The following is a 15350-nucleotide window of genomic DNA, read 5'->3' on the forward strand; positions in this document are numbered from 1 at the left end:
CCATAATCATTAAAGGTCGCATCGTTGATTGTGGGTACAATGTGCAATGATTAAACATCGACACGGGCAGCAACGTCGACGTAATGTATGAAAACTGCTTCAGGCAGTTACTTGCATCCGTCAAGTCTAAAATGCGAGCACCCACAACTGTTCTGTCAGGATTCTCCGGCAAATCTACATGGCCATTGGGAGTGCATCAAGCTTGAACTATAGCTGGTTAATGATAACGATTCAACCCTCAAACGGTCCATTCCTGTTGAATTATGTGTGATGCATTCTTATTCATGTTACAATGCACTCCTCGGGCGAGTGACTTTACAGAAGTTTGGAGCGGTACCCTCTACTGTTCATGGCATGATCAAGATCCCAACTAAACAAGGCATTGCTACTATTCGAACGCAGTTCGGAAGAGCGCTATGTTCTTTGGTAACACCGCCTAAACCATTGCCTAAAGTTGAAGACCAAATACAAAGCAGTTCCATCATAGTCAATCCAAAGTACCCTGATAAGTGAATTCAAATTGGGGCAACCTTTCAGATGGCATCAAGGTCCGTTTGCGCGTCCTATTGATAGCCAACATGGATATCTTCGTGTGGTGTGAAAATGATATGACTGTGGTACCACGACATATCACCGAGCACAAGCTACATGCGAATCTGAACTTGACTCCTGTGCGACAAAAGAAGCGCCCGATGGTGCCAGAAAGAAGCGAATGATTGAGGTTAGAAGTGGACAAGCTGGTTGATGCGAACATTTTCAGAGAGGTGCGGTATCAGACGTGGTTCACGAATCCTATTTTGGTTTAAAAAAAAGGGGACGGATCGTGGCACATGTGTGTCAATTTTAAGGACATTAATAAGGCATGTCCTAAGGATAATTATCCACTGCCTGAGATTGACTGGAAAGTTGAATCCCTTTCTAGTTTCAGGTTCAAATGCTTTTTGGACGCGTATAAGGGGTATCACCAGATTCATATGGCAGTAGGGGATGAAGACAAGACCGCATTCCACATTGATCAGGGCATCTATTGTTACACAAAAATGCCCTTCGGGTTGAAGAATGCGGGGGCAACATATCAGAGAGTAGTGGAATTGGCGTTTAAGGATCAACTGAGCAGAAATATTGAGGCTTACGTAGATGACTTAGTCATCAAAAGCAACACAGAAGTACCATTATTGGCTGATGTCCAAGAAACGTTCAACTCTCTGTGAAAAATCAACATGAAACTTAATCCTACAAAATGCAGTTTTGGAGAAGAAGAAGGCAAGTTCTTGGGATATGTATTGACGCCTCGAGGAATCAAGACTAATCCCAAAATGATAGAAGCTGTGGAGCGCATGAGTTCCCCAAAATCAAGGAAAGAAGTGCAAAGTTTGACAGGCAAGTTGGCAGCGCTAACCAGATTCCTATCAAAAGTCGCAGAACCTTTTTCCAGACCATTAAGAATTCATTGACAAATTCAGACTTCAGATGGACTAAAGAAGTCGAGAAAGCTTTTGTTGAGATGAAGTCGCTCCTAAGGGAGTTGCCTACTTTGACTGTGCTAATAGCGGGCGAGACATTGATGATGTATCTTGCGACTTTGAAGGAACCAATAAGCTTCGTTCTTGTCGTAGATAGGGGGCAGGTATGTCTCATACTGATACTTGGAATTTGTGTTGAATGTAATGCTTATTATGTGTTTCTCACTATTTCGGTGCAGGTACAAATACATGTGTATTTTGTCAGCAAGGCACTTAACGGAAGTGAAGTTAACTACCCACCTATTGAAAAGCTCGTATACGCGCTAGTACATACAGCTCGCAGGCTTCGCATGTACTTCTAGGCTCATCCAATAGTGGTATTAACTGATCAACCGATAAGACAGGTATAACTAGCGGCACGCACTTCGCAATCTCTTTTTACACAATCTTGTAAGACGCCAAATATGCGCTTGAACTAATTATGATACGCTGACAATACGTGATGACAAGTATTGAACAAGCCTGAAGTTTCGGGTAGATTAGCAAAGTGGCCTATCGAATTGGGAGAGCATGAAATCAATTACTCCCCTCGCACAGCAATAAAAGGCCAGATACTTGCAAATTATTTGGCTGAAACAACGGGAGAAGTAGAGGGACTCGCAAAAAGTACTATAATCGGCTATGATGAGAATCAGGTTTGGGAATTACATACGGACGAATCTTACGGACCTGAAGGCACGGGTGCCAGACTGGTCCTCACAAGACCCAATGGAGAGGAGCATACCTATGTGCTCCGGTTCACGTTTGCTGTGACCAACAATGAATCTGAGTATGAAGCGTTATTGTATGGGATGCGCATAGCGCAACAACTTGGAATAAAGCACTTAGATGCGTATATTGACTCGCAGTTGGTCACTAACCAGGTTAATGGATCGTTTGAGGCGCATGAAGCCTCTATGCAGTGATACTTAGAATTGGTTCATGAATTAGCAAATGAGTTTGATGTTTTCAGGTTGACGCAGGTACCCAGAGGACAGAACAAGAAGGCGGATGTACTGAGCAAACTGGCCTCATTGGCCTTCGATCTTCTGCGCAAAAACGTATGGGTATAAATGCTAATAGAAAAATCTATTGATGAGAAATCGATTGTTGCACCCATCGTGGAGGAAAGCCCAAATTGGATGACACCAATGGTGATATTCTTAACTGAGGGTGAGCTCCCGGAAGATGAGAAAGAAGCACGGAAAATTCGCATGAAAGCCCCTATGTACGCGTTAGTTGAAGGTGTTTTATATAAGAAATCCTATCTAGGCCCAAGCCTACTATGCATTGGGCCTAATCAAGATGCTGCGGTGCTTCGAGAAGTTCACGAAGGCTCTTATACTTTACACTCTGGGCATAGAACAATTGCCGCGAAAGTGATGCGCATAGGGTATTACTAGCCCTCCATTCACAGTGATGCGGCATAAATAGTAAGGGCATTCCAGTCGTGTCAATAACACGTGCCAATAAGTCGGGCACCGTGGTACCCAATGATACCAATAACGCCAGTGTGGCCGTTTAGCAAGTGAGCCATCGACATTATCGGTCCCATTACTACGTGCTCAGGTACGCTTGAAATAAAACGCTTATGTAATACTTTGTAATATGTGTGCTTTAACAGTATTTACATCATCATTGCTTGCTCAGGAGGAATAAAATTCTTGGTGGTGGCAATTAATTATTTCACCAAGTGGGTGGAGGCAAAAGCATTGGCAACAGTTACCTGCAGGCGCATTCCTAAGTTCTTTTGGGAAGATATTGTGTGCAGGTTTGGTATCCCCAATGAAATTGTCAGTGATAATGGTACTCAGTTTGAAGGCGAGCCTTTCAAGAGCTGGTGTCAGGAGCTGAATATCAAGCAGTCTTTTACTTCGGTCGCGCACCCACAGGCCAATGGCCAATGTGAAGTAACTAACCGGGATATTGTAAAGGGGATAAAGGCACGCCTGGGTTTGTATGGTAATGAGTGGGCCGATGAGCTCCCAAGTGTTTTATGGGCACATCGTACCACTCATAAAAACAACACAGGAGAAACACCATTCAGTTTGGTCTATGGAACTGAAGCAGCGATCCCCGGGGAATTAATGGTTCCAATAAAGCGCATATGTAGCTTTGATGAGTAGAGCAACGATGAGGGCTTGCACGCTAATCTGGATATGCTAGAAGAGTGCAGAGAAATAGCTACCATACAGGAAGCAATTAACAAGCAGAAGATCTCTAAATACTGCGACAAGCGCGTTAAGCCAATGTCATTCAGGATTGGAGATTTTGTATGGCGTAACAATGAAGCAAGTTGGGCTGAGAATACTGGAAAGCTTGGACCAAATTGGGAAGGTCCTTATGAAGTTATTGGAATAAGCGCAACGGGGTCCTATATCCTGGCAGGATTGAATGGAGAGCGAATACCCCGCACTTGGCATGCGACCAATTTGAAAAGATGTTACATGTAATTATCAGGCTGCAACACTAGGGATTGATCACCCCGACTTTTAAACATTTACATTTTTTAGTTCATTTAAAAATGTTGCTTTGTTTACTTTTAATACAATTCGTATTTCTTTCATGGTTGCAATAAATTTTCATTAAAATATGACTTGAGAATTTGATTTATTTTGTGATGAATAAATTTAATTTTTTAAATAGAAGTGTTTGGTAACATTTCAATGCACAATATGACAACTATTACGTGCATCCTGCCTCCTTAAGGGATGATCTCTAGCTCCCGCGTGACAGAAGCCTGTTTGGTTACAAGGAAAGATTTTACGGTGGGTAACATGCATTGGTTTGCCTAGACCAACGCACTCTCGCAAACTAGAAGACCTCAAGTCATGACTATAAATGACAAGCATTGGGGTTGCTTGCCCATTAACCTAAGCGTCAGTTCACTTGGAAGACTCTAAATAATTTACTTAATAATGTAATGAAAAGCGTTGGCTATGTGCACAATAGTTTGGCATCAGTTAGTGTTATTAAATTTGGAGTATAAATGAGTATACATTGGCTTGTATGCAAACAAAACTTTAAGTTTTAAAGAATTTAATACGCCTAATGATGCGAACAATACAATAAGAAAGATATTGGGTTACTTTACTTATTACCATTATGAAAGAAACGATGCGTAGCATTAGTTACATAGTAACATTAGAAAAGAAAATGCTTATAAGCACAAAAGCTAAGATGGCATGCAGGCCATTACAATTGCAAAGAAATAAAAATCTAAATTACGTGGCTTGTTTGGAACGGTTCCCTACACTAATGGTGGCAGTCCTTCGAACCCTCGCTCGCAGCGATCAGGCGGACTACCCCGTGGAAACAGAAAATAACAAACTAAGCTAAGTATGGGGGCACGCCCATAATGTTAAAAGCGCCTCACGAAGCACGCTAATAACAGGTGCACCCCCCAAGGGCATTGAGCTCATAGGGCCAAAAGCAATTTAAGCTTATGGCGTGCCCAAGACCCCCACGCTCCTAGCAAAAAAATGTTGCAACGCACCATACAGAGCACGCCCTGCAACCCCCCCACGGTGAGCGTCGGCTTGCCAACCTAAAACTTCATCGACAAAAGATCCTTCACAGAAACAGCAGGATCAAGCGCAGCGTCTGCAAGAGTTTGGATTAAAATATTTTCCAGCGCCTTGCTGGACTCAAGTAGCTTCTTGTAAGCATCCTCTTCAAGTTGATATGTGATGATTTGGAGAATGACAGCAGGTGTTTCCATTGGTCGCCTTGAGAGGTTGAGAATAAAGCTCTATAATAACGGAAGCGCTTAGTGCATGAGTTGCAATGGTAGGAAGTGCCGCGCATAGATCTGCATAAGTCCGTCGAATGACGTCACGGCTCGCAGAAACTTCCGTCACCTGGGTGGTTAGATTGCTTCTCTGAAAGGTTGGCAAATCAACATTGGAGTTAGCAACAACAAGCTCCTCCCTTAATATCCCATTCTCCTCTTCAAAATCAATTTGCGAGGACAAAAGATCAACTTTCTCTTTTTTCAAAGCTTCAATAGCAGCCTCAGCTGTTTCAGCGCGTCATTGGCCACTTTAACTTATGACTCCAGAACGTGCACCCTCTTCTGCAATTGCCCAAACATATGGATGTATGCGCGATGAGTGCGCTCGGTGCTTAATTGTTACAATCCCTTGCCCATGTCAAAAACGATAGTTGCGTATCGAAATTTAGCTTCTGCTCCGGTGTCATTTTTTCTAACTCTTGCCTAACGACGGGAGTGGCGTATCCCTTCATGTACAAGCTCTGCTCATGCACGGCGCACTTACACAAATTCAAAATGGCAGCCAAGTTGTCGACTTGAATTGGCACGCATCGGTTATCATTTAGAATGGGCGCCCGGGTGAACGGAGTGGCAGTAGCTTGGCTGGCAGTAGGAATTGAAGAAGAAGGAGCAATTACGAAAAGTGGAACCGGTGAGATTGGTTGGACATTAACTGAGGGCACAGGGGGCGCATTGATAACAGATGGAGCAGTAGCAGAAACAGTGGGCTCCACATCTTCATCAATGTGAACAACTGGCATGAAAATTCCACAAATCAGGCACAAGCAATGTAAGATATAAACTTCAGAAAAAATAATATTAGTTATATTTTACCTTCGAAGGAATTTGTAGCTTTACTCTTCTTGAATGGAGGGTTGAGGCGCACAGAGGAGTGGTGCTTCGATGTAGCCTCATCTGCCCCTCCCTCGCTCATTGTTGCATCAGTATCCATCATGATAGCATCTTGGTCAACAGCTTCTTTCTTGATGGTATAGCATTTAAAGTCGTCGTCCAAAAGAATGTCACGAGCATTCATCACTGTAAAAAAGTACACAAAGGTTAGCATGCACTAAAGTAAATCACCAAATAATTGATTTAGGCAATAAAAAAAATATACCCTTTCCCTTAAGCATGACGACCGGATAGGTACCAACATACGGCCAGTAGAATGACACTTTGGTAAGAAATAGGACTTCCTTTGGATAGATGCGAAATTTCAATTTTCTGCCGGAGCACAGGTTGAACAGTTTCTGCTCAGCCTGGTCCATAGGTGGGGGTCTATTCATAGTGGTATTTGAACCAGAGTACCATTGCAAGATGTTGGCAAACTCAGGGGGAATGAACTTGTGTTCAATGAAATAAAAACAATCTTTCCAGGAACTCTGTAAACCTTTCTTTTGACCGGCGGTGAAAGCAACTCGATAGGAAAAACTGTACCAGTCGTGTTCGCTTAATTAGTAACGGAAGATATTTTGAAAAACGACCAAGGAAGGCTCACGATTATTAGCCCGACACCACATCTCGAACAAGGATAAACAAGCAGCACTTTACGGGTGCAATTGGCCTAATCGTATGTTGTAGGCAGATAGAACCCTCATGAAAAAGGTGGGGGAATACGAACGTTTCCTACCTCAAGGGTTTGATCATAAACATCTATCATGTTTGAAGGTGGTTTATGGGCTCGTTCGTTTGCCTTTGGAAGGGTGGGGTTGAAGTCAGCAATAGGTGAATGCCATTCGTTGATACATTTGATTGACTCTTGGTCAAGGGTTGATGATATGGAGTGAACATGGAAGACAGTCGAACTGGCAAAAGAGGTCGACATGATAAAGAAAGTTAAGCGAAGAGTAAACTAACCTAAATTATAGTGCGATTGCTGGAACTTGATCGGAGATTTTTGGGAGCAAAGATGGAAAAGAAGTTAATTTGAATTTTTACCCTAAATGGTAAAAGGGGGATCCTATTTATATCGGAAACAATTAGGGCTCCAAAACGCGTGATTTAATACGCACCCTACACGTTTCATGATCTGAACAAATGACAATTTTAATGAACGGTTAATGATATGGATGTTGTATGGGATAGGTTAAGAAATGGTGCAGGTTAGCATTGGCTGGTGGTTAAGTAATCCTTGATTAGACAGCCTGTCATGATTATCTGCACTGCAGCCATTTCCAAGACTGCATTAGCAGACGTTTGATTGACAACGTCCGTCAATAATTAATGCCACATGATGATCAAAATCTTGGCCAAACGATTTGGTTACTTGAAGGTTATTATTTTAATGCGAAAATTAGACATGTGCAATTTTATTTAACGTACTCCTAAGTAGTAGTTTAACATGATGAGCCATGATGATAGCACATCATATTAAACTGGGGGGACTTAATGATACGCGTACCTACGTGCATGGTGCTCATGTGTATCACGTGCAGCGTGTACGTCATGAATATTGCCATAACATCTGATTAGCAAGTGCGAACGCGGGTGTTGCTTAGCGCACACGAAAGCAATCAGATAAGATCTTATCCGTAATTAAACGTGATACTTTTCCAACTATAAACTCGTTATTTATGGTTGTTATCCGTTAGATCTAGAACCTAATTATGAGGTAATCTAGGGTTAGGGTTTTATTATAAATACAACCCTAACCTCCTTTACTCAACACCACATTTTCTGTATTATTCGAATTCACGATTGCATCCAGAAAACATTCTTACGGTAACAAGTATGTTCTACGAACATAAACCCTATGCAACCACCTCTAGTGGCCATTGTTGCGGCAACTGCCATCAATGGTGGACACAGCTTTGATCACCCTTTTGTAGATCATCATCTTGATAAGCGTTATTCACGGTAAGCTGGACCGAAGATCAAAGCTATGAATGTTCTTAAACATTCCCTCAAGCACTCAACATCAATTTTGCTATTTGAGTAGATTTATGTTCGATCACCAGGTGTGCAGAGTCGGCCCTGCGGTCAACTATGGGTCTACCGCAGAAGGTTCTACCCAAACTTTTGATAATAAGTTCGACCACTTCGAGGCATCTATAATCTATGAAATTTATTTAAGCATGCTTAGAATAGTTGCCCCCTTCATATCCAAAAGAGTTTTGGTCACTAGAATGCTAATCTTGGTTAATCACTCCTAATGGCACTTTAATGACGATTTAACCTTGATTAAGGATAACACATAAGTGTTACAGGAAAACATGTGTTCCTAAAATGTATCTAGACATACTTAGGATGGTCATCAAGTCCCAACCAAGAGTTGCTCCTTCCTTGTACAGTTGTACATGTGCTGGACATTAATGTATACTTATACATTAATCTTGCAAATGGCACATTGCAAGTAAAAACTTACGTAGCCTTGGTACAATGCTATGTCATCACTATATGTTTAATCCTAGATTAATTACTGATCTCTTGGTAGTCATTACATAAGTATTACTTGACTATTTTTTATTAATAAATGAGTATTATTTGACTATGTGCTAAATGTCAACTTGCTAGTATTTACTTAGTATATATATGTATGAACTCTGTCTTGCTATGTGCTACAAGTTAGAAAACCATCAACTTGTATTTGGACTACTTCAATATATAATTATGCTAATTGGATAACAACTAAAGAGTCATAATCTAGTGGTCTTAAAAGGATAAACAATTATTAACACACATATGGAATTTTCTTAAGTTAAGAAACAAGTTAAAGAACGGTCTAGTCTTGATTAACTTAATGTCTTAAAACATACTTAATTGATATTACTTGTTTCACTTGTTAAGACATTATGAACACACTTAATTAATTCACAAACAAGTTTAAAGATGAATATTAATGTGCTTTGTGATTAAGTGGGTTATTGTCATCAATGACATGTTGATTAACTAATAAGACTTTAGCAAGTGTGTTAATTACAAACAAAGGATTATCACAAAACTAAGATTGCTTCAAATGACTATCATGACTTATACTCAAAAATGTTAGACTTACCACTTTGAATGACTTGTACCCAAAAATGGTAGACTTACCACTTTAAACATGACAAGTCACTATCAAGGCATTACATCCAAGATAAATGAACACTTAATGCATATAGTACTTGTATACAATGTTAGGTATCTTTTGCAGGTATTAAATGATGTAAAGAGTCCAAAGATTTGAGTTCAAAACTAATTCAAACGGCTATACAACGGGTATATGTTTTGGACTGGACCGCGTACGGTCGACCCACGGTCGACCGTGTGCTCAGCCGCAGCAGTGGCTAATATTTGTTCTCTCTCTCTCTCTCTCTCTCTCTCTCTTTATAAATAGAAATACTTGGAGAGCTTTTAAGATTTGACCCTCTTGCATGCTTCAACTCACGATTTATCAGAGAATCACAAGATCATAATTAATATATATTTTTGTGATTAGCAAGAGAAGTTCTATGATCTTATAAATTGTAGAAGGATTGTAAACTTACTACCAAATTACTATCTTTATGAGTTTACTTAGTGTTGATTATCCTTTAAATTGTCTAAGGATCTTCATCACTAGAAAGGGTGAGCCTTGTACTTTCTAAGTAGAAGCATAAGCTAGCTTAGTTATCTTCTTCCTTAAAGGGAACTAGAAAGTTGATTAATTTCATTCGGGATTAGTACTTTTCCAAGGTGAAGACAAGTTGATCTAAGTTAGAGGTAATCTTTCAAAGGGATAGAAATATTAGGTTTGTTGTCTACAAAGGAGTACAAAACTTGTAAATCGGATCTTCACCGGATTTGGAGAAAAGGCTTCGTGAAGCAAAACTACCGATTAGTGAATCGGGGAATGGATTGAGGTGGATTATTTAACATCTACCCGAACCACTATAAATTCTTGTGTTTATGTTCTTTACTTTACATTCCTAATTAATTCAAACAACACATTGAGTTTGAGTTGATTAAGTTGATCAAGGATTGTTCAACGCTTGTTGATCATCGAAAAAATTTTATATGTCATATTAAGTAACTATTCACCCCCTCTAGTTACTTAGAAATTGGTATCAGAGCGGTTGCTCGAACCTTTGCTCTAGAAATATTTTTGATTGTGTCAAAAATTTATCTTGTGCAAAAACTCGAGTCAAACGTTCTTCGGTGAATTCAAACAATGGCATACTTTGATGGATTGGCTACAGATGCACCAATCTTTGATAGAGATGATATCTATGTGTGGAATATAAGATTCAAGATCTATGTCAAATTAATGGTTTATGATATGTGGAGTATCATCAAGGGAGGAAACCTTGTTCCTCAAGAATCTTCAAATATAGTGTAAAGACCCGTCCTAATCCATAAGAATAAATACAATAACATATGATTACATTGCGAGGTATTTGACCTCTATATGATACATTTTACAAGCATTGCATTCGTTTTAAAAGACAAACTTTCATTACATCGAAAGTTGACAGGCATGCATACCCTTTCATAATATATCCATACTATAAATGACTTAATAGTAATCTTGTTGAACTCAATGACTCGAATGCAACGTCTTTTGAAATATGTCATGAATGACTCCAAGTAATATCTCTAAATGAGCAAATGCACAGCGGAAGATTTCTTTCAAACCTGAGAATAAACATGCTTTCAAGTGTCAACCAAAAGGTTGATGAGTTCATTAGTTTATCATAAACATTCATTTCCATCATTTTAATAGACCACAAGATTTCATATATTTAATTGTACACGTAACCCGAGTACAAAATAATACGTGTAATCCGCGAATTAAAAATCATTCATATGGTGAACGCTTGATAACTGACTTAACTTTAATGCATAGAATATCCCCAAACAGAACCTCTCGTCTGTATAATAATAATAATCTCGAAGTACTAAAGCATCCGTACCCTGGATGTGACTTGTCAAGGTCTATAGATCTATCTTTAGGATTCGCGTCAATTAGGGGTCATACCCATTTCCTAATTATTAGGTTACCAAGCTAAAAATGGGTGATATTCAATATTCATAATCCAGCCATAGAATGTAGTTTTTGATCACTTGTGTCTATTTCGTAAAACATTAATAAAATCCGCGCATGTATTCTCAGTCCCAAAAATATATATAAAAAGGGAGTAATGAAACTCACAAAACTGTATTTCGTAGCAATAATGCATATGACGGGACTTGAACAAGTGCAAGGTTGGCCTCGGATTCACGGACCTATATCATTTATATATATATTAACACATATAATTGTAATCGCACAAATTTATATATATATATATATATATATATATATATATATATATATATATATATATATATATATATATATATATATATATATATATATATATATATATATATATATATATATATATATATATATATATATATATATTATTTGTTACCTTATTAATTTATATTTTAATAACTTAATTAGATATATTTATTTTTATATACATTAAATAGATAATTAAAATTTATTACAAAAATATTAATATAGTTACGTTTTATGTCATAAATATATTTTTTATATAGAGAATCTTTATTTGATATTATAATAATACTAATAATAATAATGATAAAAATAATACTAATTATACTAAAAATCATGATAATTCTAATAATACCAATAATGATAATAATAATAATAATAATACTGATAATACTTATTTTATCACTAGTTATGATATTAATAATAATTAGGATAATAATAATAATAATAATAATAATAATCATAATAATCATAATAATAATAATAATAATAATACCTTTGATAAATAACAAGTATTGTAGTAGCTTCCATTGTTGAATGAATAACTAAAAAAAAAATTGTCACTGTACAGTATCGAACCCCTAACCTCTTGTTTCACAACCCCGCTACTAAACCATTGAACTGCAAGTTCATTTTTGAATTAATGCCCACGTCTAATTATTTTCATATGTGTTGCTTGAAGCCCAATTCAAAATCCCACTTAATATTATGTCCAAGCCCATGATGCAACCAATTTTAGTTTAAATGGCCCAAATGATGTCAATCAACTTAAATCGATGGTTGCTGTGTATGTGAGATGATATTCGTTCAACCTAAGCAGATAAGCAACAACAAAGTCAATCGATCTAGGTCTCTCATTCAGCAATCGACCAATCGATCTAGGTTTCTGGTTCAGCAATTGATCAATCGATCTAGGTCTCTGGTTCAGCAATTGATCAATCGATCTAGGTCTCTGGTTCAGCAATCGATCAAATCATCAATCGATCCCGAAATTGGTCCATTAATTAATCAAGTATGAAATTGATTTATTAATATTCTTTTAGTTTCTTTAATTCATCTGTGATTTCTGTTTAATTGTTTGATAAAGCAATAGTAGCAATAAATGGTGTTCTTGGTGTTTTGATGATAGTAGTCGGAAATTACATATTGATTAGTAACAATACCTGATATTAAAGGTTTGTGATGGTGGTGTTTCGTGGTGATAGATAGAAATGGAAAGAGGTAGTAACATCGACAATAACAGTGACAATTTAATTATCATCAATCGTTGTTGTAACAGGAAAATAGAAGGGAATACAGGAAGGGAGCAGCAGGTTGTAGCAGTAGCAAGTAAAAGTTCAATGGAAATGGTGATCGTTTTTGGTTGAAGATTGAAAACAGTATAGTGATCGGGTAATGGATTTTTGTTATGGTTCTTATTAGTTCTTGTTAATGATGATAGATATAGATGATGATGATTAAAAGGGGTTTGATGTTTTGTTTTAATCAGAAATAGAAAGCGTACCACGATAGTTGAAATGTGTTCAGTTATTTTGCAGGTGAATAATAGCAGCAAAATAGTAATGGGGTCGGTTGAGTGATGTTGTTTAAATGAAAAAGAAACAGGAACAGATCCTATAGTAGCAGCGAAACAGTAGTACTACAAGGTTGCTTGGCTTCGGTTTTTGCAGCAGGTTGCTTGTTTGGTCATTGAAACAGAAACACTACGGCAGTATAAATGACGGTTTGGTGGTGTTGATTTCATCGTATAACAGAATTAGAAACCGAAATCAAATAGCAGGTATTAAAACAATTTGGTTTGATGATGGTGATCGGCGGAAGGTGATTTGGGTGTTTGGTGATGGAAGGTGGATTTTATATTATGTAGTGTATGTGTGCATAAGGTATAGGATAAAGAGGATGATTGGTGATGGAATCAAAATCAAGTAAGGACACTAATATAAATTAAGTCCGTGACTCTTGTAATTGCTCAATCATATATTTGTAAAGAATATTTGCTTTATCAATAGTTGTTGATGTTACAAGTGATGTGAGTGTGTTTGTGGCATTTTGTATTTGGTTAATGAATAAGAGGTAAGTGATAATCCCTTTATTTTACTTTATTATTGTAATTTTGATTTAATACATGGTGTTGTGGTGTGTTAACCGAAACAAAGATATGACCATTAATTAGAAGTGGTAAAAAAAATCTACCAAGTGGGTTTGTGTTTATTGTGATTTGCCCTTTTTGTTATGTTAAAGTGAGCTTAAAACAATCCATTAAGTTTGTAAGGTTGAATATGATGTTAGTAGAATATTAAGATAATATTTACGTCATGATTTGATTATGAATGATTTCAATTAAACTAATTTAATGGACATTAGTGGACATTAAAATAATACATGTTGTGTTTATATAAACCCACCATGATTATATAGATACAGATAATAGATAATGCTAGCCGAAAATAATATATCAACTTTACAACTACTTTGATTAATAATTCAAGTCTAAAATGGTTTTGGGTCATTATGGGGCTGATATGGTCTTGACATATGCTTAATATCGATCGACTGACAAAAGAGTGCTATTATCGTTTACTAAATAAATTCGAAACCATATCAATATACATTCAATATACCTTATATATATATATATATATATATATATATATATATATATAGATTTAATTTATTAATAATATCATATATTATTTTTTTATTTACATAATTAATTAACTCATATAATATTATAAATTTTTATTTCAAATTAATATATACATTCATATATTTAAATATATATGTATCCATTTACAAATAGTTGTTCGTGAATCGTCGAGAATAGTCAAGGTCAATTGAATACATGAACATAGTTTCAAAGTTTTCGAGACTCAACATTATAGATTTTGCTTATCGTGTCGGAATCATATAAAGATTAAGTTTAAATTTGATCAGAAATTTACTGGTCGTCACAGTACCTACCCGTTAAAGAAATTTCGTCCCGAAATTTGAGTAAGATCGTCATGGTTAACAATAAGAATGTTTTCCTGACGAATATGAGCCGATAAATAGAGTTTTATTACTGTTGAGTAATATGGATAAGATAATCTGATTTTGTGAAGAGTACGAATGAAGTTATTACAAAAGAGTGAAATGAGTAAGCGTAGATTCATCATATCTGTTGATGTAGACATGATGGATTTTCAGAGTTCAAGGGATTTAGAGAAAATTTTTATAATAAGATTTGGTTCTTCGGTAATTAAGGAAATTAGGAACCGCTTGGATTAAATACGATAATCTGTCTTGATTGCTTTGTGTGATATTTCACTATAATTCCATTCTCTTCGTTTCCTTTATATTTTGGAGTTCCATACTTTTGTTTTCTCTTTCCGACTTTAAGTCAAGCGAATAATGGTCCAGAATTTGTAGATATGAAATTCGAAATGAACATAGTTAATGTTCTAAGAAGGACATTGTAATGGCACGATCTTGATTTGTCAAATTACCAGAATATCCTGGGAAAATAGCTTTATCAAGAAGATATGATCTTAATATGTTTGGAGATTAGGTAGAATGTAAGAGTCGTGTAACATGGCACATGATGATGTTATAATATGTGAATCATCACGTTCTATTAGAAACTCAGCATGACTTACTGTAATATAATCACGTTGATCAAGTGTCATTATATTATACTAACTCATGCATCAATTTCCAACACCACTTCAATAACATTCATATTTTAAGTTCGAATTTTCTAGAATTTAGAAACTAAATAGTTTCCTTTCTGATGTAACACCGATATCGCGAAGAGATAAATGATTTCAGATAAGATTATTTATGAAAATATCTTCAG

At 36.8% G+C, this 15350-nt stretch overlaps 1 protein-coding gene across 1 annotated transcript; it reads left to right on the forward strand.

Moving 5' to 3' along the window:
- Positions 1 to 1220: 1220 nt before the first annotated feature.
- On the forward strand, positions 1221 to 2428 carry LOC139864130 (uncharacterized). The gene is made up of 4 exons (XM_071852717.1): positions 1221 to 1380; positions 1464 to 1627; positions 1703 to 1789; positions 1985 to 2428. Exons 1-4 carry the CDS (start codon positions 1221 to 1223, stop codon positions 2426 to 2428), a joined length of 855 nt encoding a protein of 284 aa, XP_071708818.1.
- The last annotated feature ends 12922 nt before the right edge of the window (positions 2429 to 15350 follow it).

This window comes from Rutidosis leptorrhynchoides, chromosome 8 (genome assembly GCF_046630445.1).
Source record: "Rutidosis leptorrhynchoides isolate AG116_Rl617_1_P2 chromosome 8, CSIRO_AGI_Rlap_v1, whole genome shotgun sequence".
Classification (NCBI taxonomy): domain Eukaryota; kingdom Viridiplantae; phylum Streptophyta; class Magnoliopsida; order Asterales; family Asteraceae; genus Rutidosis; species Rutidosis leptorrhynchoides.